Source organism: Bombina bombina, chromosome 7 (genome assembly GCF_027579735.1).
Source record: "Bombina bombina isolate aBomBom1 chromosome 7, aBomBom1.pri, whole genome shotgun sequence".
NCBI lineage: Eukaryota > Metazoa > Chordata > Amphibia > Anura > Bombinatoridae > Bombina > Bombina bombina.
In genome coordinates, this window is record NC_069505.1 from 498,407,598 (window position 1) to 498,435,321 (window position 27,724).

General features: G+C 37.8%; 1 protein-coding gene across 1 annotated transcript in view; it reads left to right on the forward strand.

Annotated features, from left to right (window-relative positions):
* Positions 1-2,851: 2,851 nt before the first annotated feature.
* Positions 2,852-27,724, forward strand: part of LOC128666867 (cytochrome P450 2C23) — an 85,838-nt gene continuing 60,965 nt past the window's right edge. The window contains exons 1-2 of the mRNA XM_053721671.1: positions 2,852-2,891; positions 10,394-10,589. Coding sequence (XP_053577646.1) covers positions 10,410-10,589 — 180 coding nt within the window. The 5' untranslated portion in view covers positions 2,852-2,891; positions 10,394-10,409. The remainder of the gene's footprint in view (positions 2,892-10,393; positions 10,590-27,724) is intronic.

Here is a 27,724-nt window from a genome sequence, read left to right on the forward strand (position 1 = left end):
ACTTCTTCCTGTACCACTGCTTGAAGAAGGTGTCTTTCAGAAACTGGCAGTAGGACTGGGAGTTGAGCTTGACTCCATCCTCAACCCGAAAAGACCCCACAAGCTCATCTTTGATGATACCAGCCCAAACCAGTACTCCACCTCCACCTTGCTGGCGTCTGAGTCGGACTGGAGCTCTCTGCCCTTTACCAATCCAGCCACGGGCCCATCCATCTGGCCCATCAAGACTCACTCTCATTTCATCTGTCCATAAAACCTTAGAAAAATAAGTCTTGAGATATTTCTTGGCCCAGTCTTGACGTTTCAGCTTGTGTGTCTTGTTCAGTGGTGGTCGTCTTTCAGCCTTTCTTACCTTGGCCATGTCTCTGAGTATTGCACACCTTGTGCTTTTGGGCACTCCAGTGATGTTGCAGCTCTGAAATATGGCCAAACTGGTGGCAAGTGGCATCTTGGCAGCTGCACGCTTGACTTTTCTCAGTTCATGGGCAGTTATTTTGAGCCTTGGTTTTTCCACACGCTTCTTGTGACCCTGTTGACTATTTTGAATGAAACGCTTGATTGTTCGATGATCACGCTTCAGAAGCTTTGCAATTTTAAGAGTGCTGCATCCCTCTGCAAGATATCTCACTATTTTTGACTTTTCTGAGCCTGTCAAGTCCTTCTTTTGACCCATTTTGCCAAAGGAAAGGAAGTTGCCTAATAATTATGCACACCTGATATAGGGTGTTGATGTCATTAGACCACAGCCCTTCTCATTACAGAGATGCACATCACCTAATATGCTTAATTGGTAGTAGGCTTTCGAGCCTATACAGCTTGGAGTAAGACAACATGCATAAAGAGGATGATGTGGTCAAAATACTCATTTGCCTAATAATTCTGCACTCCCTGTATGTGCAGCCACCAATCATCTGTTCCTGTGTCTACCTAGGTGTCTTTTTCAACAATGGTCACCAAAAGAACAAAACCAATTAGATAATAGAAGTAATTTGGAAAGATGTTTAAAATCACATGCTCTATCTGAATCATGAACGGAAAAAAGCTGATTTTTGCCTGTTGAAACTGCCACCATACTGAAAATTTAAATGTAGCAGTAATGGCTAAAGAAAAGCTATGTAAACAAACTATATCAGAAGAAATCAACCTCCCACTGGGTGGGAGAAAGACCAGCTCTTCTTAACCCCTAGACACCGTTAGGACGTTACATGCCTTCCACACAACGTTGGGCTTTAGCGATGTTAGGACGGCATGAAACGTTCTAAATTTTACGGCATCATGCCCCCACCTCCTTTAAGAAAATGGAAAAGTGAACTGGGCAGCATGCCTAGAATTATAGGCAGTCCCCCATGATCTGATCCCGGCCTTTGAATCATGTGATCACATCAAAGATCGCGTGATTTCATTTTACCAGCAACTTGGTTCAAATCTAAAGCCCCGACATAAAGGGATTAAAATGTGTTCCTGAATGAACTTTAAATTACATTGTTCCACAAAATTGCGTAATTTTGTTAAAGTGATTGTCAAGTTGATAGCTTTTATGGGTACTATATAACATTACTATAAAAATCAGAGGCACTTTAATTGTTATTTGTTGATTTTTTAAGAAGCGTCAATTTGAAAACATTTACCATTTAGAAATGGTAAACATCGTACCGTTCATCCGCCCACATCTCCGACTTTCTTTAGCTGAAGGAAGACGAATCCAGCTTTATCCAATCGTAGCATGATCCACTTGGCATCCAGCTCATGGGGCACACAACAATTGGATAAAGCTGGTTTTGTCATCCCTCAGCTAAAGAAATTCGGAGATGCGCATGGAGGAACGGCGTGATGTTTACTATTTCTAAATGGTAAATATTTTTGAAGTGACTCGTCTTAAAAAAAAAAAAAATTAATTAAAGTGCCCTTAAAGTGAATGTCAATTTTTCCGTTTTGTGTAATCTAGTTTTGTAGTCATTACTGAGATTAAGCATACCGCCGCAATAAATTTCTAATAAAATGTGTATTTTATTTTTTATTTTAAATATTGCATATCGCTCATTCGCTTACCCGCTCCTCCCACTCACTGCTTCCTACTTTTCATCCATATTACGTAAACTGCGGTCCCACCCGCTGTTTACGTATAGGCACTGCGCGCTCCCGTGTCTATTTTACATTGTGCATGCCGTGTTCATTAGTATTGCGCATGCGCGAAATGTGCACGAGCTTACAGTAGATTAGCTCGGCACCAAAGACGAACGCATATTACGTAATGAGAAGAGGGTGGGTCCCCCCGTGGTTAGAGCCGTTATTGGCTATTAAGAAATCAATCAAAAAGATGAGCAAAAGAGCACGAATGCCGGGCGGAGGACGGTTTAGCCGCAAATTGATATAAATTTATGAAAATAAAGGTATACATTTAGAAAATTTAAATTTGATGAATGAAACTCAGGTTTTTTTTTTATATTTGATAGACTGCTGTTTAGAACGAAGGCTGAGTTTACATTCACTTTAATTTTTGCAGTAATTTTTTATTGTATCCAGAAAAGGTATCAACTTGACAATCACTTTAATTATATAACTTTGAAAAGCAATAGGTGAGATCTTCTTGCAAGACAGCTTAGATAGTAAATGTGTTTAGTGAGTAATTTATTACTAATATGATTCTTCCTGTAACAAAAAAAATAATTTTCTTTTTAAAGACAAATACAATTGTGTTATACTTTGTGTGCATGTTTACTGAATAGAGTTATTTCCAAAAAATAAAATAAAAGTGTCAACTTGTTATGGTATAACTAGAGCAAATCTGTACAAAGCACATGCAGATAGGGAGGGGTGTGTGTGTGATTAGTTAAGGCGAAACCAGCAGGGAACACAGGAAAACAAACAGAACTGCACAGACTGGGAAAGGGGTGAGTAGGAGAGAGAGTGAAATGTGAAAGAAAAGGGGTTGTGAATGGTGAGAAAATACAGGTAAGTGGCTGGGGGGTTATGCTGGAGAAGAGAAGGTAAAATAAAGAAATGAGCAAGAATAAAAAAGTGCAGATAAAAAGTAAAGAAAGAGGAGTTTGTGATTAACAGACAGATCATTATTATAACAGCATTTAAATGATTACATTAACAGGTTTTGAGTTTAGTATTAGAAATACAAGGGCTTCTGTGAGCGTCTGTGCACACCCCTTCCTAGCTGTAGCTTTCCCGAAACATAAAGCTGTCAGCTGGCCGGAAATTACAGTACTTGCTTTTCTTCATATTCAGTGCCCTCCCTAGTGCTATGGGGAGGCAGAGAAAAGAGATTTAAAGGGACAGTATACACCTGAAATTACAATACTTGCTATTCTTCATACTCAGTGCTCTCCCTAGTGCTATGGGGGAGGGGCAAGGGAGAGAAAAAGAGATTTAAAGGGATAGAATACACCTGAAATTACAATACTTTCTATTCTTCATATTCAGTGCTTTACCTAGTGCTATGGGGAGGAGTAAGGAAGAGAAAAGAGGAAATTTAAAGGGACAGTATAACTTTTGTAATAAAGATGTTTCTGAAGTCTTGCAATAAACATACTGGGTGACTTGGAAAATTTTCAGAATCCGTTATTACCACCTGCTCCACCGACCTTATCTGGAGTAAATCAGGACTTGTTACTAGAGTAGACACAGCTAGCCACCACTATTATTTTAGCAAGATAACCATTTTGTTTCTTAATCAGATCTCTGCTGAAGCAAATTAGGGACATATATGTAGCAGGGTTAGGCTTGAGCTGTGAGACTTAAATAGAATGAAATGAGGCAAAATACATTTCAGAATAAATAGCACAGTTGTCTTACTGACTATAATATAAAGGGACACTGAACCCAATTATTTTTTTCGTGATTCAGATAGAGCATGACATTTTAAGCAATTTTCTAATTTACTCCTATTATCAAATGTTCTTCATTCTCTTGGTATCTTTATTTGAAATGCAAGAATGTAAGTTTAGATGCCGGCCCATTTTTGGTGAACAACTTTTGTTGTTCTTGCTGATTGGTGGATAAATTCATCCACCAATAAAAAAAGTGCTGTCCAGCGTCCTGAACCCAAAAAAAAGCTTAGATGCCTTCTTTTTCAAATAAAGATTCCAAGATAACGAAGAAAATGTGAGAATATGAGTAAATTAGAAAGTTGCTTAAAATTGCATGCTCTATCTGAATCACAAAAGAAAAAAATTGGGTTCAGTGTCCCTTTAACATTTTATATTACAATCTTGAAGTGTTTAATTGTCTCCTGGGACCAAAGTAGACTTGAGACTTTAAATAGATTCAATAAAACCTGGTCATGAACTTAATATCACATGGGGAAAAAAAACATGCATCATTATAAAAACTGAATATTTGCGAAATTCAAAAAATGTTTGTACGCACCTCTCACCACATCTGGGAGCTGTGAGTTACATCTATTATAATCAATGGAGAAGAATTTATCATGTAACAGCTCGCCTCTTATCCTTTATAGTAGAACTCATTCTATGCGCTAACAACATCCCAAAAAGGCCATCAATATGTTAAATAATGTAGATTCAGTAAATGTATAATACAAATACAATTCAATAACATGATCAAAACTTTGCTGTGTCAGTTGTGAAAAACTACACTGACACAGGGAATTCCCTCAAGAAATTATCTTAACCCCTTAACGACCATGGCATACCCTGTACATCAATAGTTGTTAAAGGGACAGTCTACTCCAAAAATTGTATTGTTTAAAAAGATAATCACTTTATTACCTATTCCCCAGTTTTGCATAACCAACACTAATATATTAATATCATTTTTACCTCTGTGATTACATTGTGTCTAAGCCTCTGCAGACTGCCCCTTAAATAAATTCGTTTGACAGACATGCATTTAGCCAATCTTAAATAACTCCATGGGAGTGGGCACAATATTATCTATATGGCACACATGAACTAGCCCTTTCTAGTTGTGCAAAACTGTCAAAATTATAAGATAAGAGTCATCTTTTAAGGCCTTCGAAATTAGCATATAAGCCTACCTAGGTTTAGCTTTTAACAAAGAATACCAAGAAAACAAAGCAAATTTGGTGATAAAAGTAAATTGGAAAGTTGTTTGAAATTGTATGCTCTATTTCAATCATAAAAGTCTAATTTTCACTAGACTGTCCCTTTGGTTTGATGGCTGGCAGCGGCAAGACCGCTCTATTATAAACTCAATCAAGCCTCATAGAAAGACCAGCTATGTACAGGGTACGTCGCTGGTCATTAAAGTGTGGACGAAACCGGGGAGATTGAATTTCTCCACCTAAGAGGTGGAGAAGATGGTAGGGAAGCAGCGGTCTCATGACTGCTGTTTTATAAATCTTGACTGCTGGTTCTCTTGTGAGAACCGGCAGTCATAGAAAAGAGAAGGGCTTGATAAATCGAGGCCATAGTGTGTTCAGTTCTGGAGGCCATAACTAGTGATTTGTAAAGTGGCTTTAAAACCTTTAAAACCTTACTATTCCTGCTGCAAATATCTACACCCATATAACCAAACATTCTACTGTCCTAACTTGCTGCGATACTATATTGTTTACCGAATTTCAAATCATATGAAATAATAATTCCCAAGTCCTGTTCCTATTTTGTAACAGTCAAAAAAGTATCACTGAGTCCGTCATTAGCCTTTGTTTTTCTATTTCCTGAGTACGTAATTTTGCACTTTGTGATGTTTAAAGGGATAGTCTAATCCGCAATTTTTTATTGTTTAAAATTATAGATAATCCCTTTATTATCCATTCCCTAGTTTTACATAAACAACACGGTTATATTAATATACCTTTTACCTCTGTGATTACCTATTATCTAAGACTGCACCTTATATCAGTTCTTTTGACAGACATGCATTTTAACCTCAGCAGTGCTGACTCATTAGGGCTTACAAATTAGCATATGAGCCTACCTAGGTTAAGCTTTAAACAAAGAATGCCAAGAGAACAAAACACATTTGATAATAAAGAAACTGCCTTTGAAATATTACACCAGGGGGTTCATAGTACTGGCGAGATTTCGTAGGAAAATCTCTCAAGCCTTTAGATAATCAGGGCCTATGTCTAAATTTCACATGAGTAGTAGATTTTTCCTGACAAATTTTGAAGTTACTATTTCCCTGACCTATGTATCACGTAACAGCCATCAGTAAGGTTGCCAACTTTCTGTTGAAGAAAATAACGGAGACTAAGTAATAAACAAATTTCACATAGAAAATTGACAAATTATACCGTAGTTACTGAAAAAAACTTTATTTTACAATTTGATACACTTTGGTACAATAAAATTCTTCATCCAAATCATTTTGATTCACACAGTCTAGATTAATACATTCAACAACTTTCTGCAATTCCGTGAATTCATATATATCAAGAAGAAAACAAGGGTTATTAGCAAATGGGTAACACAGACAACAATGGTCACTGTGGAAAGATCCAGAGTAGTATTGACAGTTCCGATGCCAAATAATGGTTCGAAATAGGTAACTGTAAAAAGTTCCGCACTTTAGCTAGACAGGAACGTTCCAAAGTAAAGATGAAAGTTCAAATACCGTATACTGGTTCAAGTTTAGTAACTATGCAGAGTCCCGTGCTTATGCTGAGTGTAATGTAATGAGACAGCATGAAAGCTGTAAAGGGATCCCAGTATAGTCAGAGTAAGCAGTAAACGTGGCCAGTGCTGTGTTTGATCCCACTGTAGTACCTAGGAGCCTTGACACAACCAGGTGTGAGTAAACAAAAGTACCTTTTGGGTAAGTTAGAACAGTTCGTGTCGATGTCACCACCGTATAACTTCCACCGATGTTCCTGGACAGGCAATGCTAACCAGTCCTGTCAGCAGGGAATGTCGCGTCGATCCTACACGCCGTCCACAGTGGGCAGTACTCTGACATCAGAGGTCTGTGCGCCGTTGCACAGAAGGTCCGCTGGATCCCAAAGGCAAGTAGAGGTAGGAGGCTCCTAGTGACAGAGACCAGGCTGTGGGCTACGAACAGCCAAAGTGGTATCCAGCCGCTGTATATAGTAGTAGAAGATCCCCCGAAGGAGAACAAAAAGGAGGCTGATTCAAGTCCCAAAATACTGGTTCAAAGGTGGTTTATTGAACAATGCAAGTGCATATGCGAAAACACAAACTTAACACTTGACGCGTTTCGCACATGCACTTCATCAGAATATATATAATAGATATTCAGTAGATATAGATATATGTTGTATCAAAATACCATCAGATATCTGTAGAAATATTTATTGGAATGTGAAGTATTCATATTTTCATGTCAGGTTAGCGCACTTGAGAATATGTGATCAGAATTGCGCATGAGTAGCGTGATATTTATCCATTTTTTTTACTTCATTGACTTCTATGTGGGAATATGTAAGCATGCACGCAACATTTTAAGTTCTACTTTTTGCGCTTGTCGGTCAACTCATAATACAAGCGCAACCCAATGAGCGCAAAAAGCTTACTTCTAGCGCAGTTAACGCTGGAACGTTAAATAGCGCCTCACTTGTAATCTGGCCTTAAATTGTCAGAAATATCAAAATTATTAACTAGAAGGAAGATTTTACATGTTGTAAAAACAATGGATTATTATCACCATCATCTAGAGCAGGGTTCTTCAAACCATGGGTCGGGAACCATTACTGGGTCGCAACACCATGTTTACTGGGTCGCAACTGTGTGCGAGAGTGTTTGCGGTGTGCGAGAGTGTGTGTATGAGTTGTAGGAGAGTGTGTTGTGTGTGTTGTAGGAGAGTGTGTTGTAGGAGTGTGTTTGTGGTGTATGAGAGTTTAAGTGGTGTGTTTATTGTATGAGAATGTGTTTGTGTTATTACATTTTACAACACGTTCAAGTTTTACTACAATCAGGAATAAAGTATGCACAAATTTTAGTCACTTTGCAAAGAATTGCAACTATCTTGTATATTACTTCAGACCAAGCATAAAAATAGGGTCACAAAGGTATGTGGTATATCAGGGCACTGGGTCTTGGGAATTTTTTTTTTTAAGAACCCTGATCTAGAGAGTGTAGGAGGAGCCAGTTTACAGACTGGCAAAACAGAGCAGCTGATGTAGATCAGCGACTTGGATGGATGAGTCTAATTTAAGTATTCATAATAGATTGGATGGGAGAGAGGTGGTGTTTGGGAAGGTCATTTAGAAGTAGATTGCAGTAGACAATGAGTACAAAAATATAAATTAATTCCCTCATTTTGTCAGTTTCTTGCATAAAGTTCGGATTCTGGAAATGTTGTGCATGTGTGCATGACAGTATTTGGTGAGCGCTTGTATAATTGGAGTGAATGTAAATTCAGAGTCAAATGTGACCCTAAGACAGTGGACCAGGGTGAGGTGTTGAGAATAGAGTCTCTATAAGAGAAATTTCAGGTGTCGGATGTCTCAAAGTGGGGGGTGAATAAGAATCAGCTCAATTTTAGACAGATTGAGTTGGAGGTAGTGCTAGGACATCCAAGAGGAAATTGCTGAGAGACAGTTGGTAATATGGTTAAGTAGTAGTATGATTGAGGGAGAAATATAAAAAAAGAGGAAACATAGATTAAGTTAACATATAACTGTAACTAGAGCCCAGAGGAAGATAAGTTTCCAAGGGAGGAAGTGTAGAGAGAAAAAAGCAAGGGACCCAACTTAGAAACAAAGGATCAGAGGATATTCTGATAAAGAAAAGTGCAAACAAGCAGTTTTCGAGATAGGAATCAAACCAGGAGAGGGCTATTTCTCGGGATGCCAAAAGAATGCTATTTTTTTTTAGGATTTGTAAGAGGAGTGGATGGTCAACTGTGTTGAAAACAGAAGATAGATCCAGAAGAAATAGTAAGTAGTAGTGTCCTTTGGTTTAGCGGAGAGCAGCTCATTTGTTAGTTTAGTAAGAGTGGTTTCTGTTTAGTGTGGAAACCATATTGTATGGAATCAGGTAAGTAGTTCGTTGAGAGAAATTGAATGAGGTGATTATAGACAAGTCATTGCAATAATTTGGAGGCAAAGGGAAAATAAGGAGATAGTTGAGGGGGGGGAGGGGTTGAGCGAGGGCTTTTTTTTTTACGATTGGTGTGATTGACCCATGCTTGAATGTATCAGGGAATGTGCCAGTGGAATGGTTAAAGAGATGAGTTAGGGCAGGAGTTAGAGAAGTAGAGAGATAAGGAAGAAGTTGCGATGGAATATGGTCAAGAGGTTGTGAGATGAGTGGAAGACAGGAGTATGAAGATTTCTTCCTCTGTTACAAGAGAAATCATGGCTATGATTACGGCTGAGTGCCGAAACATGTAAGCCGTTGGTGCCATGCTCACACACCTCTTCTTGTTTTATGCTGTACTGTCAAGCCTACATGGCGTTTTAATTATGCCTAATAAACCTTGGATTTTATTTCATACAAGCTGGATCCTGCCTTCTTGTGACAAGAGGAAAGTAACAGAAAAGAATGTTCTAAGAGCAGATAAATAAGGAAGCTTGGAAGACTGTAAAAAAAACATTTTGGCAAATAATGGAGATCCCTTAATATAAGGGAGGGCTGGCAAGTCTTTCCATAAGCTAATAACAAAATACACATACTGTACCTATACACTTTTAAATTTTGAACATGTTCAGTATGAACTGGTGCCTCACAAAATCTACATATAAAAAGATTGTGCACAATTTGAAAATGGAAGTAAATTGGAAAGGTTTTATAAATTGCACACTCTAGTTTTGACTATATATAAAAACATTAATGTAACAGACCATCCTGACATATGCGCAAAAGAAAACCTGAAAATAGTGAGAAATTAATAGTGAGGAATGAATTAGTGAGAAACGACCATGAGTTGAGATAATTCACAAGCACAGTAGAGTCTTTATGAATCAAACATACTGGCCAAATTATAGGTGAAAATATAAAGCGTGGCTGTAGACTGCATCTGAATGCTAATAGTCAGCCTCTCGTTCACATGTGGGAGATCAGCAAGACAGCTTTTCGGCCAGGTGGAAAGGGATTAAACGGGGTAGCAATCAGCTCTTTTAGGGCAAAGTTCAGTTACTGCAACAAACAAGGGGAACTTGTGGGAAACATAATATTCAAACTGGTGAAGGGATTGTCTTTGCAGCCTGGTATCCATAACTGTCCCGACTCCCTGATGACAGGGTGGAGGGGAAAGGGAAGGATCTGTGGCACAGCCTGCCCAGAGTTAGACCACCAGATCAACCCTTTAGGCTGGTATATGCCGCTGGTCCGTCACACGTTCCTGCTAGGTCCAAAGTCTACAAATGACAGTGACATGTTTATGGGATCAGTTCCTGCTAGGACTAAAGTGTACATGACAGTGACATGTTTATGGCTTAACCCCCGCTAGGACATTTTAAAATGATATTTTGGATACTCCTTTTTCTCATTTACAGAGTTTATAACTTCACAATGGATCTCTCAGGAACTGGAACATTATTTTTGATCTTCTGCCTTACTTTTCTGATATTTTATATAATGCGGATAAGGAACAAAAAGCTGCAGGGAATGCCACCTGGGCACAAGCCGCTGCCTCTACTGGGGAACATATTACAGCTTGATATGCAAGAACTGCCACAGTCATTATCAAAGGTCAGTCTGATACCAACTAGGAGATTTGTGCTTTTATATTATATCAGTATTGGTCAATATGCATTAATCCTTTTAACAGATTTTAAAACATTTTTGACTTTTTATACATAGATTTTGTGAAGTAAAACAGTAAAACCTAAGGCCTAGTTTCCATTGAGGTGGTAAACTTTGGAAACTGGTGGAAACATAAAAAAATCTCCATAGACTTTAACGGAGATAAATGTTTTTATCACCGGTTTCCACAATTTACCACCTCAATGGAAACTAGGCCTAACTGTGCAATGACACACATTAATTCCTAAGATACTAAGGTCTAGTTTTCATTGCGGTGGAAAATTTTGAAAACTGGTGGTAACTTAAAAAAATCTCTATAGACTTTAATGGAGATAAATGGTTTTTATCATCAGTTGCAACAATTTAACACCTCAATGGAAACTAGGCCTAGTTTGGGCCTAGCACTCTTATACTTTGAATACCTTTGCCTATCCTCCCCAGTTAAAAAGAGAAGAGATATTTTAAAATGCATGCTTCTTCTATGGAATGTTTAACTCCTTCACGCCCTTGGGATGTCCCATGCTGTCCTAACAGTGTTGAATGGAACATCCTACCTTATATGGCGCTCAGCAGTCTCCTCCTTTCTGGAAATGAAAAATCGGACCTGGGGGTGTGCCTATCAGCGTAGCCATCCCCCATGAGGCAATCCCAACCTTGAAATCACGTGATTGCATCCTTTTTCAAGCAAATGTTTATATCGAAGCATGAAGGGGTTAAAAACCAGCCTCAAAGATGTTTGATTTTTTTTTTTTATATATATAGCTACATAGCCAATCAGAGGACATATCACCAGATCTCTTCATTTTAAAGGGTAGATTTTAATGCCTATATAAATGATCATTTTTTTAGATAGATATCTAACAAGTTTAACCCTTTACGACGGCTCTTAGTCTTTGCAGAGTTTCCCACTCTGGTGCTAATGACGGCTCAGAGCCGTTGCTAGCACTCTCCCACCTTGATGGAGATTTGAGTGCTCCCACCCGCTTCTACCCCGGCAATTGTGCCTGTATAGTGACAGGCATTGCCGTAGCTTCCTGTTTTGCGTGGTGACATCACCGTGCAACTCTATTAGCAAAATGACAATGTTAAGTATAGGAAAAGGGAGCATGCTGCTTAGAAGCCTGTATCTCACGCAGCTACAGGCCCCCAAGACCCACCATTGGAAAGGTAATCACCTAACCTTTCCAACAGTGTAAGTCTTAGGGATCTTGGGGAAAAAAAGTTTTAAAAAAAATATTTAAAAAAATAAAAAAAAACTTAAAACAGCTTAGCACTCAAAGGGTAAAAGGGATATGAAACCCAAAATATCAGATTTGTCAGATTAGCCAACAAGATTTATCAGATCTATTAGGTTAGCCAACAAGATCTATTAGCTTGGCAACCAGATCTATTAGATTGTTCTATCTGATCTATTCCATCAGATCTAAGCTATGTAAACCCTAAAGCGATGGAAATTCTGAAAGGAGTAGAAGAAATCATCAAATAACTTCAGCTTTTTATAGACAGTGGGGTTAGATACTAAAAGTGTGATCAGAATCACACTTTGTAATGACAATGTGGTTAAAAACAGAGGCTTTGCTTTCCTAATAGATATCCTTGGTTTAAGAAATAGCAATGCACATGGGTGAGCCAATCATACAAGGCATCTATGTGCAGCCACCAATCAGCAGCTACTAAGCCTATTTAGATATGTTTTTAACAAATGATATCAAGAGAATGAAGCAAGCTAGATAATAGAAGTAAATTGGAAAGTTGTTTAAAATTGCATTCTCTTTCTAAATCACGGAAAAAAATCTTTTGGTTTCAGGTCCCTTCGAATATAAACACATTCGCCCATCCCTAATTACAATATGCTGTACTGGCTTTGTTACTTGCTACATGCAGCATAACCCCACTGCATGTAGCAAGTAACAAAGCCAGTACAGCATATTGTAATTAGGGATGGGCGAATGTGTTTATATTCGAATTCAAATGTTAGAACGAATGTTATTGTAGAAATTCGATTTACATAATAGAATGTTGATAAGAACGAATATTCTTAAAAATTCTAATAAGCGAATGTTATTTACAGTTTTCAAATGTCACTTTCGAATTCGAATGTGACCTTCGAATACGAACGTGGCATTCGAATATTACATTTATAAAATACAGTATTTAGACTAGAAATACTATTTAGAATTCGAATGTTACATTTAAAATACACAGTATTAGACTCAAAATACTATTTTGAATTTGAATGTTACATTTATTAAACATAGTTGTAGACTAGAAATACTATTTTGAATTTGAATAATATATTTATTAAACACAGTTGTAGACTAGAAATACTATTTCAAATTCGAATGTTATACAGGGAGTGCAGAATTATTAGGCAAGTTGTATTTTTGAGGATTAATTTTATTATTGAACAACAACCATGTTCTCAATGAACCCAAAAAACTCATTAATATCAAAGCTGAATAGTTTTGGAAGTAGTTTTTAGTTTGTTTTTAGTTATAGCTATTTTAGGGGGATATCTGTGTGTGCAGGTGACTATTACTGTGCATAATTATTAGGCAACTTAACAAAAAACAAATATATACCCATTTCAATTATTTATTTTTACCAGTGAAACCAATATAACATCTCAACATTCACAAATATACATTTCTGACATTCAAAAACAAAACAAAAACAAATCAGTGACCAATATAGCCACCTTTCTTTGCAAGGACACTCAAAAGCCTGCCATCCATGGATTCTGTCAGTGTTTTGATCTGTTCACCATCAACATTGCGTGCAGCAGCAACCACAGCCTCCCAGACACTATTCAGAGAGGTGTACTGTTTTCCCTCCTTGTAAATCTCACATTTGATGATGGACCACAGGTTCTCAATGGGGTTCAGATCAGGTGAACAAGGAGGCCATGTCATTAGATTTTCTTCTTTTATGCCCTTTCTTGCCAGCCACGCTGTGGAGTATTGGACGCGTGTGATGGAGCATTGTCCTGCATGAAAATCATGTTTTTCTTGAAGGATGCAGACTTCTTCCTGTACCACTGCTTGAAGAAGGTGTCTTCCAGAAACTGGCAGTAGGACTGGGAGTTGAGCTTGACTCCATCCTCAACCCGAAAAAGCCCCACAAGCTCATCTTTGATGATACCAGCCCAAACCAGTACTCCACCTCCACCTTGCTGGCGTCTGAGTCGGACTGGAGCTCTCTGCCCTTTACCAATCCAGCCACGGGCCAATCCATCTGGCCCATCAAGACTCACTCTCATTTCATCAGTCCATAAAACCTTAGAAAAATCAGTCTTGAGATATTTCTTGGCCCAGTCTTGACGTTTCAGCTTGTGTGTCTTGTTCAGTGGTGGTCGTCTTTCAGCCTTTCTTACCTTGGCCATGTCTCTGAGTATTGCACACCTTGTGCTTTTGGGCACTCCAGTGATGTGGCAGCTCTGAAATATGGCCAAATTGGTGGCAAGTGGCATCTTGGCAGCTGCACGCTTGACTTTTCTCAGTTCATGGGCAGTTATTTTGTGCCTTGGTTTTTCCACACGCTTCTTGCAACCCTGTTGACTATTTTGAATGAAACGCTTGATTGTTCGATGATCACGCTTCAGAAGCTTTGCAATTTTAAGAGTGCTGCATCCCTCTGCAAGATATCTCACTATTTTTGACTTTTCTGAGCCTGTCAAGTCCTTCTTTCGACCCATTTTGCCAAAGGAAAGGAAGTTGCCTAATAATTATGCACACCTGATATAGGGTGTTGATGTCATTAGACCACACCCCTTCTCATTACAGAGATGCACATCACCTAATATGCTTAATTGGTAGTAGGCTTTCGAGCCTATACAGCTTGGAGTAAGACAACATGCATAAAGAGGATGATGTGGTCAAAATACTAATTTGCCTAATAATTCTGCACTCCCTGTATTCAAATTCAAACATAGCATTCAAATTCAAATATTACATTTATTAAACACAATTGTAGACTAGAAATACTATTTAGAATTTGAATATTATATTTAAAAAACACAGTATTAGACTAGAAATACTATTTTGAATTTGAATGTTACATTCAAATTCGAATGTAGCATTCAAATTTGAATACTACATTTATTAAACACAGTTGTAGACTGGAAATACTATTTCGAATTTGAATATTACATTTATTAAACACAGTTGTAGACTAGACTAGAAATACTATTTTGAATTTGAATGTTACATTTAAATTTGAATGTCACATTCAAATTCGATTATTACATTTAAAAAACACAGTATTAGACTAGACATACTATTTCGAATTTGAATGTGACATTCAAATTCGAATGTAGAATTCGAATATTACATTAATTAAACACAGTTGTAGACTAGAAATACTATTTTGAATTTGAATCTTACATTCAAATTCAAATGTCACATTCGAATATTACATTTCAAAATTGAATGAATACATAGCTAAACATTTTAATAGCCGAACAAATATTTTCAAATTTTATTGAAAAATTCGAAAGCAAAAATTCAAAAATAGAATGTTAGAATGTAATATAAACATTCAAAATTCGATTTGAACGAACAAATGTATCAAAATTAGTTTTTAATTTCTAATTTTTAGAAACATTCGCCCATCCCTAACTGTAATGTAAAGTGGACATAAGTCGTTTCCTTGACAAATAAACAGCTATACAGTACAGCCTCAGGTTACCTAGGATGGCCTGAATTGTAAACTGGACTTAAAAAAAAGTACGTCTAAGAGGCTTCATTACATGTGTTTTGAATATTAAAAATGTTCACAAAAGAAACTTTTTCCTTTTTTTTTTTATCAATTGCTCTTCTGATCATAACATTTAAAGGGACAGTCAAGTCCAAAAAAACTTTCATGATTTAAATAGGGAATGTAATTTTAAACAATAATTCTAGGAGGTTCATATGCTAATTTCTTAGACCTTGAAGACTGCCTCTAATCTGAATGCATTGTGACCACTAGAGAGTATTAGTTCATGTGTTTCATTTAGATAACATTAAGCTCATGCACGTGAAATTACCCTGGAGTGAGCACTGATTGGCTAAAATGCAAGTCTGTCAAAAGAACAGAAATAAGGGTGGAAGTTTGCAGATGCTTAGATACAAGGTAATCACAGAGGTATAAAGTGTATTTATATAACTGTGTTGGTTATGCAAAACTGGGGAATGGGTAATAAAGGGATTATTTATTTTTATAAACAACAAAAATTCTGGTGTTGACTGTCCCTTTAATAGGGGCTTTATATTAATCAGAGTTTTTATTATAGATTCTGAAATATCTTTGAAGGGAAAGTAAACTCAAAATTAAACTTTCAATATTCAGCTATAGCATTGTATCTCAACTATGGTCCTCAATACCCCCAACAGGACAAGTTTTCATTATAGTTGAACCAATGCACAGGTGAAATAATCATCTTATGGGTGAGAACAGGTTAGTAACCATGATTACTGATTAGCTGATTATTTTGGCCTGTTGAGAGTACTTGAGGAACATGGTTGAGAAACACTGAGATGGTATCTTTTGTTGAAAAGGTAGGCTCAGGAGCTGAAAGCTAGCTGGTCATTGGTGGCTGCACATATATGCATTTTCTTAAAGGGACAATAAACACTTTGAGATGGTAATATAAAATGATAAATCATATATATAAAAACAAGTCTGCAATATATTTTCATTATTTATTTTGTCCCTTTTCCTGGAATTCCATTCTGAAATTGTGAGCTTTTCAGTTCCTGTTAGAAATGGAAGGGCAGAACACTGTTATATTCCACACAGCCATTGGCTGCACACTCTAGTGACCTATTTATAACTGTCCCTAATTGGTCACAGCAGAGACCTAAGTTACAACAGGGTAGCTCCCATTGTTTTATAGAAACTAAAACTTTACAATTGTTTAGTCAATATTTAAACGACTAATGAAACTTAAAAAAAATACATCTAGATGTTATTATCAGAATAATCTTTTCTTTGAATGCATCATTCTATCAATCATTAGTTTAGTGTTTAATGTCCCTTTAATGGCTTACCAAAGTTTTCTGCTAGCTCCCAGTAGGGAATTGTTGTTCCTTCATTAAAGGATACCATGAGAATGAAGCAAAATTGATAACAGAAGTAAATTAGAAAGTTGTTTAAAAATGTATGGTCTGTCTGAATCATGAAAATGTTTGTCCCTTTAATTTAATGCAGGGTTTAAATGTTATATGGAAATCTTTAGTCTCCCCTAGGAACAATGTGCACTAATGACAGTAGCATGTTTAAGGGTTCACGCCATACTAGGACTAATATCTGAGACATGTCTATGGATATTGTCCCTGAAAAGACCAAAGTGTACCAATGACAGTGACATATTTAAGGGCTCTAGCCCTATTGCAACACTTTTTTTTTATTATTTTTATTGAGGTCATTAGTATCAATACATCATCGAAAGGTATTATGCAATGCAAGGAACAGTACAAAGCAAGGGTAAAATAAACTCTTAAAAATCCTAAATTACACATGATAAAGATGAGCCAGATATGTATGCAAAAGTCCAAAATAACTGTTGAATTGAGACCTCTATTTTTTCAATTTAAAATTATAAAGTTTTCTCCCCTACAAGCATGAGGTCACTTATGTACCTCAATCAAGGTATCAATGTGAACTTACGGGGATCTATAATGACATTTTAGGGAGATTAGCTTTTGTAGGACTAATTAGCCGGTCACTATTGGACCAATTGATGTAGGTAACACTGGAAGATCTAGTTAGTCCAGTTTATGACCCTTCAGGCCTATTTATAAACAATAAGGAAAATCCAACAGTGGGTAAACACTGCTTAAGGCTTTACGCCAATAATTTGATTAGGCAATAGCAATAAAAATAAAGAGAACATTCAAGTTCTACACTGGATGTAGCCTACTGAGAGGCTCATGTTAGCGTATGGGGGGGGGGGGGGAGGGGTTATTATTATAAGGAGACCTTAGGCTTTGGGAGAAATGATATAAAAAACATTCAACTAGGGTTGTACTATATGCTGAGACATAAATAACATAACTGTAACTCTCAAACTACTGGCTGGAACTTCTATAATTAGGACCTTTTCCCAAATTTACAATTAACTATGATGAGGGACAGGAAAACTGTTCTGAGGAAATATCTTTGGGGGGGTTACATAATAGAGCTATCAAACCTTTCCAACCCTCGCCGGCTGAGGGGAGGAAGTTAGAACCTCTTATGAGCCAGCGTAACATCTGAAATATGAGAACGAATATTAGTGAAATCGCCGTCAGCAATAATAATAATGATGGACTGTGGATAAAATGTAAGCTACATATAACCCCCATGTGTCAGTCATGCATAAAATAAAAATAATGTAGCCTAGAAGATCCTCATCTATGTGTTTAAGTAAACGTGGAGTGAAACACAATAATAGAACTAACAGAGCGCCTGGCAAGTGAGGTAAAGCTACACACAAGTTAAAAAAAAAGGAGAAAGAGGAATGCATTACAATAAAAGTGAACTAAAGCTCTATGCATCAACGCACATATGGTGAGAACCATACTCATCAAACCTACCCCATATAATCTAATTAACAAAATAAACGGCATATATAGTATGAAATATAGGGGTGAGATTTAGCATCTTTTTGATCAGAACCTTGCTAGGAGAGCGGCAGTCCTCACATCCTGTCAAAGATTTTCTATAGTGTAAAACTATACAGGGCTATTTACAAAAGGAGTACTCTAGTTCTTAAAACATCAAAGAGAAAGGTCCAGCTTGGCTATCTGACTGGCACCTCAGATTGGTGATGATAGGATACTTCATCCAATACCAAATCTCGGGAACAGCATTCTCACCAGAGCGACACCGGAGACTTCCATATCTACGTGTCCTCCTCCTTGTAACTGCGGAGCAACCAAAGAAGCAAGACCCTGGGGCAATAGGCTATCCCACCACAACAATGGCGCAAGGCCTCCCTGTGAAGGCGCAAGATCTAAGAGCTCCAGGTCCCGACTACGGAAGTCGGCCACCCCTCCACGGTCAAGGGGCAAAAGCATGTAGGACTCCCTCTGCGTGGTTTTAGTAGCAGGCTTCGGCTCAGGGTATAGATAATGGATCAGGATCTGTGTATTCCTCTCCGTCCTTACTATGTTGCTTCTGACAGCTGCCGTTTGTAGGTATTTACCCCTATTATGGTCAGATGGTTGCAAGTCGACCGTATCTTGCCGTATGGCCCCAATATCGAAATTATAGCTGTTAGGTGTTAGGCATCATTGCGGTTTGTCAGATCGATGATCCGGGAGTTGCTCTATTAGCATGTCTCTTGGCTCGACGCCACAAAGTCTCTCATCTGTCTCCTCCCAGGCCATTGCCTCTAGGGTGCTATGTAAGTCAAAAAAGCACCTGTCTAGCTGGCGATCAAAGTCCAGTAGTACAGCTTGCAATGACTTGTGAGTTTCCTCCATCTCCAATGCAGCTATGCTTTAGACGATAAATAGCTATAAAACAGCTATGATGTTCAATGTGTCGGCAAAAGGTGTCAGAGGTTTTGCCTAAAGTCTCCACTCTAGGCCTCAATAGACCAGATAACTGCATAGGTAGATGTTTTCTGTGAACTTGGATTCCTATAACACCCGTTGATTTACCAGAGCGCTCTGTGTTTTTTGAAACTCCTGCATTGGGACAGTCAGAGGGGAAACCCCTCAGCCGATTGGGTGTTTGTGTCCACGTGACGATCTCTATTATGGCACACGCAGAAGGAGGAAAATACCGCTGCCAGAAAGACCCGGACGCCTAAATCAGGTGATTCTCGTTCCCTGTCGGGGCTTAGAGAGAAAGTCCGTCTGGATGGTTGGTCTGCAAATTTAAAGGTAAAGACTGGAACTCCATTTACACCGCCGACATTGCAATTTATTGGATCTATAGTTTTCAATATACTATCTATACTGCCTTTATTGCCTTTCACTACGGATATCTTTTTTTAGCCTATTTTATCGCATCGACAGGAAAGTGATTGGGACAATTATTTATACCAGAACTACTGCTCACTTGACATTATATATCCTTTGTATTTATATCATTGGCTCATTGTTGCTGCTTTGATTTGTTTTTTCGTGTCTTTTTTTATACCACCGGTGGTTTATTGTATTATGTGTATTTATATCTATTGTGTTTAATTAAATTAACCTTTATTGGGAAAACCTTTAAATAGTTTATTTTTAGTTTATTTATAACTTTTATATCCATAGTCTTTAGACTTGACCTACTCCATTTCCCTGATAATTATCCTATTATCAATTAGACAGCATTAACTTATTTTATTTATTTGTTTTATTATTACTATATATCAATTTTGCACATATTAATATTATTATACATCAATTTTGCACATATATAGTGCATTTTTACAATTATTGTACCCTTTAATATACCCAGCTCTTTAGCGCCACATCTATTTTTCTTATCAGATCACTGCATAGGCTGATGAAGTGTCAGATCGGTTATAATAAGTCTGCTATTGACTCCCAGACTCAGCTTTAGAGTATCTTGTATATTTGGGGTAGTCCTCAGATTAAATTCAGGCTGTAAAAGCTGTTAAATAAGCCCCATTCTATACATCTAGAGCTAGGAGCTCTGCAAAGATGCGACCATCCACTTCAGCAGTTAGCCCCGCCCCCTATTGCAACACTTTTAATAATTTGCAACACTTTTTTCAATTGTTATTTATAGTTGGTCTTGTTACTGGTCCACACTTTTGTTTGTTGAAAAAAATAATACTTAAATAATGCATACTATGTTAATACCATCTCATTGTAGGTTACTCTCGGACTATTGTTTACATCAGGAATGGTCACATGGTAGCTCATGGGCTATATACACCTAGGGTTTCCATGTGTCCCGTATTAAGCTGGACAGGCCAGTATTTCAGCAGGCTGTGCAGTAAAACCTCTACAAAAATACTGGACACTTAAAGGACTTAAAGGAACATTTAACACTAAGGACCAGTTTACAAATGGAGAGTTAAATATCGATTTGTGAAATCGATATTTGCGCTCCACTGAGTAATACCAGCGCACGCTAATGTGCGCTGGTATTACAATTTGACAGCAATGTGAATTTAAGCTTGTGAGCGCTTCCATAGGCTCAAATAGGAGCCTCATTCGGATGTCCTCAGAGACTGCACATAACCTAAGAGCAGTGAAGGCGATAAGTAGTAAAGAAGATGGCAGCAAACTTAAATAATATATATTTATGTGTTAATATGTGTGTATACAGATAAATATATATATATATATATATATATATGTGTGTGTGTTATTGTGTGTGTGTGTATATATATATATATATATATATATATATATATATATATATATATATACAGGGCCGCCATCAGGGGGTGACATGGGTGATTCCTGTCAGGGGCCCAATGGGCTAGGGGGACCCCATGAGGCAAGAACTAAAAAAAAAAAAAAAAAAAAAATTTTTTTTTTTTTAATTTTGGCAGCCACCAGTGGGTACTACAGCAGAGTACTAATTGAGCATGGGAAATGTTATTACAAGAAGTAAAGTATTAGCATTTGAGAGGATTTCTGAGTGTGCACTAAACTGCTATGCACAGTGTGAGACAGACTTGGCACTTGTTTGTAGAGTGTGTGCCTGAGTCAGAACGGCTGATCACTTTAATTTGCAGAGGAGGTAGGAATTACTTAGCAAATGTTTTTTATTTCTTTGTGCAATTTAAGATTGTAACTTCAGTGTGGTAGTTGTTGTATGGTGGGGCCAGGGGTCCATAAAAACACATTTTTTTTTAGCAGCAGTGTATTTATGATTATTTGACAATGCTGTAGAAATTCTATATTTAAAACCATGCAGAAATGTTTCCTCCTCAATACACAAATTATATATTACATTCCAGTTTACTGCCCCTTTATGCAAGGACTTTCCAGATACAAGGAGGCATTTTATCTAAGATTTTTACATCTGCATAACATGTTATACTCTCAGACTTAGATTGCTCAGTGTTGGAAATGAGACAGGTTAACTTAAAACTGTTCAGTTTACTCTACAGCTGACTTAATTTTGAAATGCATACCAACAAGCTTAAATCCTGCATTTAACCAGATCTAATGGTATGAGTACCACAGCTTATAGTTCCACCAAGACCATATAGAGTACAGCATTTTCAAAATCCACAAGTACAGCTGACATATGGGAACATTTGTACGCTATATTTGAAGTGGTGCTCTTGGTTGAGGAAAATGGGGAAAATATGAAACAAACATATGTCAACCTTTTAAAAGTAATTTTCTTCATCTAGCCATCTACCCAGATCATTATTGTACAATTTTGAATTCACATAATTATTTTTGATTGCACATTTACAAATATGATTCTTTAAAAAGTGATCTCTTAATTTCTGCATTTTTTTTATCATGCATGTCACACACTGTTGATTTAGGGGATGCAAGGTGCATAAATGTTTCCTCCTGTGAGTGTTTCTGTGGGTGTCTGTGTTTATGTCTTTGTGCTTTGGTTTGTGTCTCTATGAGTGTGTATGTATTTTTTTTTTCTGTTGGTATCTCTGTGAGTGTGGGTGTGTATGTATTTGTGCATTTTCTGTGGATGTCTGTGAGGGTGTGTGCATATGTCTTTCAGCTTTTTCTATGGGTGTCTCTGTGAGGGTGGGCGTGTGTTTGTCTTTGTGTATTTTCTCTGGATGCCTCTGTGAGGGTGGGTGTGTATGTCTGTGTTTTTTGTGGATGTCTCTGTGAGGGTGTGTGTCTGTATGTATGTCTGTGTTTTCTGTGGATGTCTCTGGGAGGGTGTGTATTTTCTGTGGGTGTCTCTGTGAGGGTGTGTGTATGTCTTTCTGTGTTTTCTGTGGGTGTCTCTGTGTGTGTGTGTGTGTATGTCTTTGTGTGTTTTCTGAGGCTGTCTCTGTTGGTGTTTCCTTGGGTGTATGTGCAAGTTTGAGTTTGTGTGTGTGTGTGTGTGTCCATTGTCTGTTCCTTTTTAGGACATTTTGACCTTACTACTGATTATTCACATCTTTCTACAGACTTTAAGACTAATGAGACCTTTCCGGAAGTCACCAATCTACCATATAACCTTTAAATTATTGTTTAGGCAGTTCAGGGCCCTTCCTTTCAGCCACTGCATGCTGTTGTCATCATTTAGTTGGCATCTTCCTTTACAAAAAGATAATCAGAACTCCATATTTTGTTTTCTAAATCTCCTTTTTTTTTTTTACAAAACTGTAGTTTACCTCATTACTTGTCAGGTCAATGTAAACAAGTGCTAAGTGTCTGTTTGGGTGTCTGTGTCTGAGTTTCTTTGCATGTCTGCTAGAGTGTCTATATGTGAATCCTTATGTGTGAGCGTGTGTGTATGTTTCAGTGTACGAGTGTGTCTGTGTTTGTGTATGTTTATACCTTTACAACATTTCCAAGTTTAAATAGACACTTAAGAATAAAGTGCATATGCGTTTTAGTCACTTGGTCAAAAATTGCACATGTCAAAGGAGAGGGGGGGCCCTGATCAATGGTTAAGTCAGGGGCCCCAAAATTTCTAGTGGTATATATATATATATATATATATATATATATATTAACTGAACAATGAACTGTGAAGTCCCAGGGTTTCTCAAACAGTGTCAAATTTATTAATGTTTCGGGGATGTTGCTCCCCTTCAACAGAAAAAACAAATGATGAACAACATCCTCTTAAATAAGGCAAACAATTATACAGTGATTACCTCCTCCCTGTGTGAAGGCGCCAAACTTAATTACAACACTGAGTAAAATCGCCAAACCAGAAGTGGTGCCACAAGTCACTTCCGGTCCGGAGTTAAACATATAAGCCAGTCTCTAGCGGTGATATAACATTAGTGTACATAAACATATTCAAACTTTGATCATATGTGTGAAGGAAGTCATCACTCAGCTTGCATATAAACGTTAAAGCAAAAAATCCAGATGAGTAATAAGCGCTTTCCTGTAAGTGACATCACATCCACCAAAACTGGAAGTGGGGCATTTCAAAACAACAGTGTGTATATGGAAAACTGGTACCCAAAACCATAAGTGGGGCATGTTGAAGTGACTTAATGTAAATAAAGCTACTGAGTACATATACGATATGTCAGAGAATTGGGCATGAAAGACATATTTTTTAACAGCAGAAGCAAAGGAGAAATCAATGGCTGAACGAGCTAATTAATCATACAAATTGGGGTAAATACATGTGTGTAGAGATACATATGTATCTAGAAACTGAGGCCTAGATTTGGAGTTCGGCGGTAGCCGTCAAAACCAGCGTTAGAGGCTCCTAACGCTGGTTTTGGCCGCCCGCTGGTATTTGGAGTCAGTGATTAAAGGGTCTAACGCTCACTTTTCAGCCGCGACTTTTCCATACCGCAGATCCCCCTACGCCATTTGCGTAGCCTATATTTTCAATGGGATCTTTCTAACGCTGGTATTTAGAGTCGTTTCTGAAGTGAGCGTTAGAGCTCTAACGACAAGATTCCAGCCGCCTGAAAATAGCAGGAGTTAAGAGCTTTCTGGGCTAACGCCGGTTCATAAAGCTCTTAACTACTGTACCCTAAAGTACACTAACACCCATAAACTACCTATGTACCCCTAAACCGAGGTCCCCCCACACCGCCGCCACTCGATTAAAATTTTTAACCCCTAATCTGCCGACCGCCACCTACGTTATACTTATGTACCCCTAATCTGCTGCCCCTAACCCCGCCGACCCCTGTATTACATTTATTAACCCCTAACTTGCCCCCCACAACGTCGCCGCCAGCTACTTAAAATAATTAACCCCTAATCTTCCGACCGCAAATCGCCGCCACCTACGTTATCCCTATGTACCCCTAATCTGCTGCCCTAACATCGCCGACCCCTATATTATATTTATTATCCCCTAATCTGCCCCCCTCAACGTCGCCGACACCTGCCTACACTTATTAACCCCTAATCTGCCGAGCGGACCTGAGCTCTACTATAATAAAGTTATTAACCCCTAACCCGCCTCACTAACCCTATCATAAATAGTATTAACCCCTAATCTGCCCTCCCTAACATCGCCAACACCTAACTTCAATTATTAACCCCTAATCTGCCGACCGGAGCTCACCGCTATTCTAATAAATGTATTAACCCCTAAAGCTAAGTCTAACCCTAACACTAACACCCCCCTAACTTAAATATAATTTACATCTAACGAAATAAATTAACTCTTATTAAATAAATTATTCCTATTTAAAGCTAAATACTTACCTGTAAAATAAATCATAATATAGCTACAACATAAATTATAATGATATTATAGCTATTTTAGGATTAATATTTATTTTACAGGCAACTTTGTATTTATTTTAACCAGGTAAAATAGCTATTAAATAGTTAAGAACTATTTAATAGTTACCTAGTTAAAATAATAACAAATTTACCTGTAAAATAAATCCTAACCTAAGTTATAATTAAACCTAACACTACCCTATCAATAAAATAATTAAATAAACTACCTACAATTAACTACAATTAACCTAACACTACACTATCAATAAATTAATTAAACACAATTCCTACAAATAAATACAATTAAATAAACTAGCTAAAGTACAAAAAATAAAAAAGAACTAAGTTACAGAAAATAAAAAAATATTTACAAACATAAGAAAAATATTACAACAATTTTAAACTAATTACACCTACTCTAAGCCCCCTAATAAAACAACAAAGCCCCCCAAAATAAAAAATTCCCTACCCTATTCTAAATTAAAAAAGTTACAAGCTCTTTTACCTTACCAGCCCTGAACAGGGCCCTTTGCGGGGCATGCCCCAAGAAGTTCAGCTCTTTTGCCTGTAAAAAAAACCATACAATACCCCCCCCCAACATTACAACCCACCACCCACATACCCCTAATCTAACCCAAACCCCCCTTAAATAAACCTAACACTAAGCCCCTGAAGATCTTCCTACCTTGTCTTCACCATCCAGGTATCACCGATCCGTCCTGGCTCCAAGATCTTCATCCAACCCAAGCGGGGGTTGGCGATCCATAATCCGGTCCAGAAGAGGCTCCAAAGTCTTCCTCCTATCCGGAAAGAAGAGGACATCCGGACCGGCAAACATCTTCTCCAAGCGGCATCTTCGATCTTCTTCCATCCGGAGCGAAGCGGCAGGATCCTGAAGACCTCCAGCGCGGAACATCCATCCGGACCGACGACTGAACGACGAATGACTGTTCCTTTAAGGGACGTCATCCAAGATGGCGTCCCTCGAATTCCGATTGGCTGATAGGATTCTATCAGCCAATCGGAATTAAGGTAGGAATTTTCTGATTGGCTGATGGAATCAGCCAATCAGAATCTAGTTCAATCCGATTGGCTGATCCAATCAGCCAATCAGATTGAGCTCGCATTCTATTGGCTGATCGGAACAGCCAATAGAATGCGAGCTCAATCTGATTAATTATTTTATTGATAGGGTAGTGTTAGGTTTAATTATAACTTAGGTTAGGATTTATTTTACAGGTAATTTTGTAATTATTTTAACTATTTTAGCTATTAAATAGTTCTTAACTATTTAATAGCTATTGTACCTGGTTAAAATAATTACAAAGTTGCCTGTAAAATAAATATTAATCCTAAAATAGCTATAATATAATTATAATTTATATTGTAGCTATATTAGGATTTATTTTACAGGTAAGTATTTAGCTTTAAATAGGAATAAGTTATTTAATAAGAGTTAATTTATTTCGTTAGATAAATATTATATTTAACTTAGGGGGGTGTTAGTGTTAGGGTTAGACTTAGCTTTAGGGGTTAATCCATTTATTAGAATAGCGGTGAGCTCCGATCGGAAGATTAGGGGTTAATAATTGAAGTTAGGTGTCGGCGATGTTAGGGAGGGCAGATTAGGGGTTAATACTATTTATGATAGGGTTAGTGAGGCGGATTAGGGGTTAATAACTTTATTATAGTAGCGCTCAGGTCCGCTCGGCAGATTAGGGGTTAATAAGTGTAGGCAGGTGTCGGCGACGTTGTGGGGGGCAGGTTAGGGGTTAATAAATATAATATAGGGGTCGGCGGTGTTAGGGGTAGCAGATTAGGGGTACATAGGGATAACGTAGGTGGCGGCGGTTTACGGAGCGGCAGATTAGGGGTTTAAAAAAATATGCAGGGGTCAGCGATAGCGGGGGCGGCAGATTAGGGGTTAATAAGTGTAAGGCTAGGGGTGTTTAGACTCGGGGTACATGTTAGAGTGTTAGGTGCAGACGTAGGAAGTGTTTCCCCATAGCAAACAATGGGGCTGCGTTAGGAGCTGAACGCTGCTTTTTTGCAGGTGTTAGGTTTTTTTTCAGCTCAAACAGCCCCATTGTTTCCTATGGGGGAATCGTGCACGAGCACGTTTTTGAGGCCGGCCGCGTCCGTAAGCAACTCTGGTATCGAGAGTTGCTTTTGCGGTAAAAATGCTCTACGCTCCTTTTTTGGAGCCTAACGCAGCATTTGTTTGAACTCTCGATACCAGAGTTAATTTTATGGTGCGGCCAGAAAAAAGCCCGCGGAGCGTTAACAGCCCTTTTACCGCCGAACTCCAAATCTAGGCCTTAGTGTTGTATATGTATAAAAAAATATTAAAAAAAGAAAAAGAAAAATACTAATCAAATACTGGCAATAAACAACAGAGCCTCAATAAAAGTTTAGAGTAAACTGTGGAAAAAGCACATATGAAACTTGAAATATTGATACAGAGGAACCCATGTCATACTTTATAATTCAATGAACTGGTATATATCATATAAGGGGTTATTAAGCAGAAAGGTGTCTCCTGTAATAAGAACAGCTAAGTTGTAGTTACATGTAGAACCATTATGGGTACTCAGAAGGAGCTATTGTGTAAAAATTAGGGTCCACTCTAGGGTCAATAGAACTCTGGGGTGTAGCCAAAATCTTGGTGATAAGCAGATCAAGTAACTAAATGGAAGTCATACTGTAGTTCATTTTAAACCTTACTTTGGTATTGTATTGATTAAACCAATCTTGTAAGCTGTTCTCATTACCCCTCCACACTAGTAAAATATC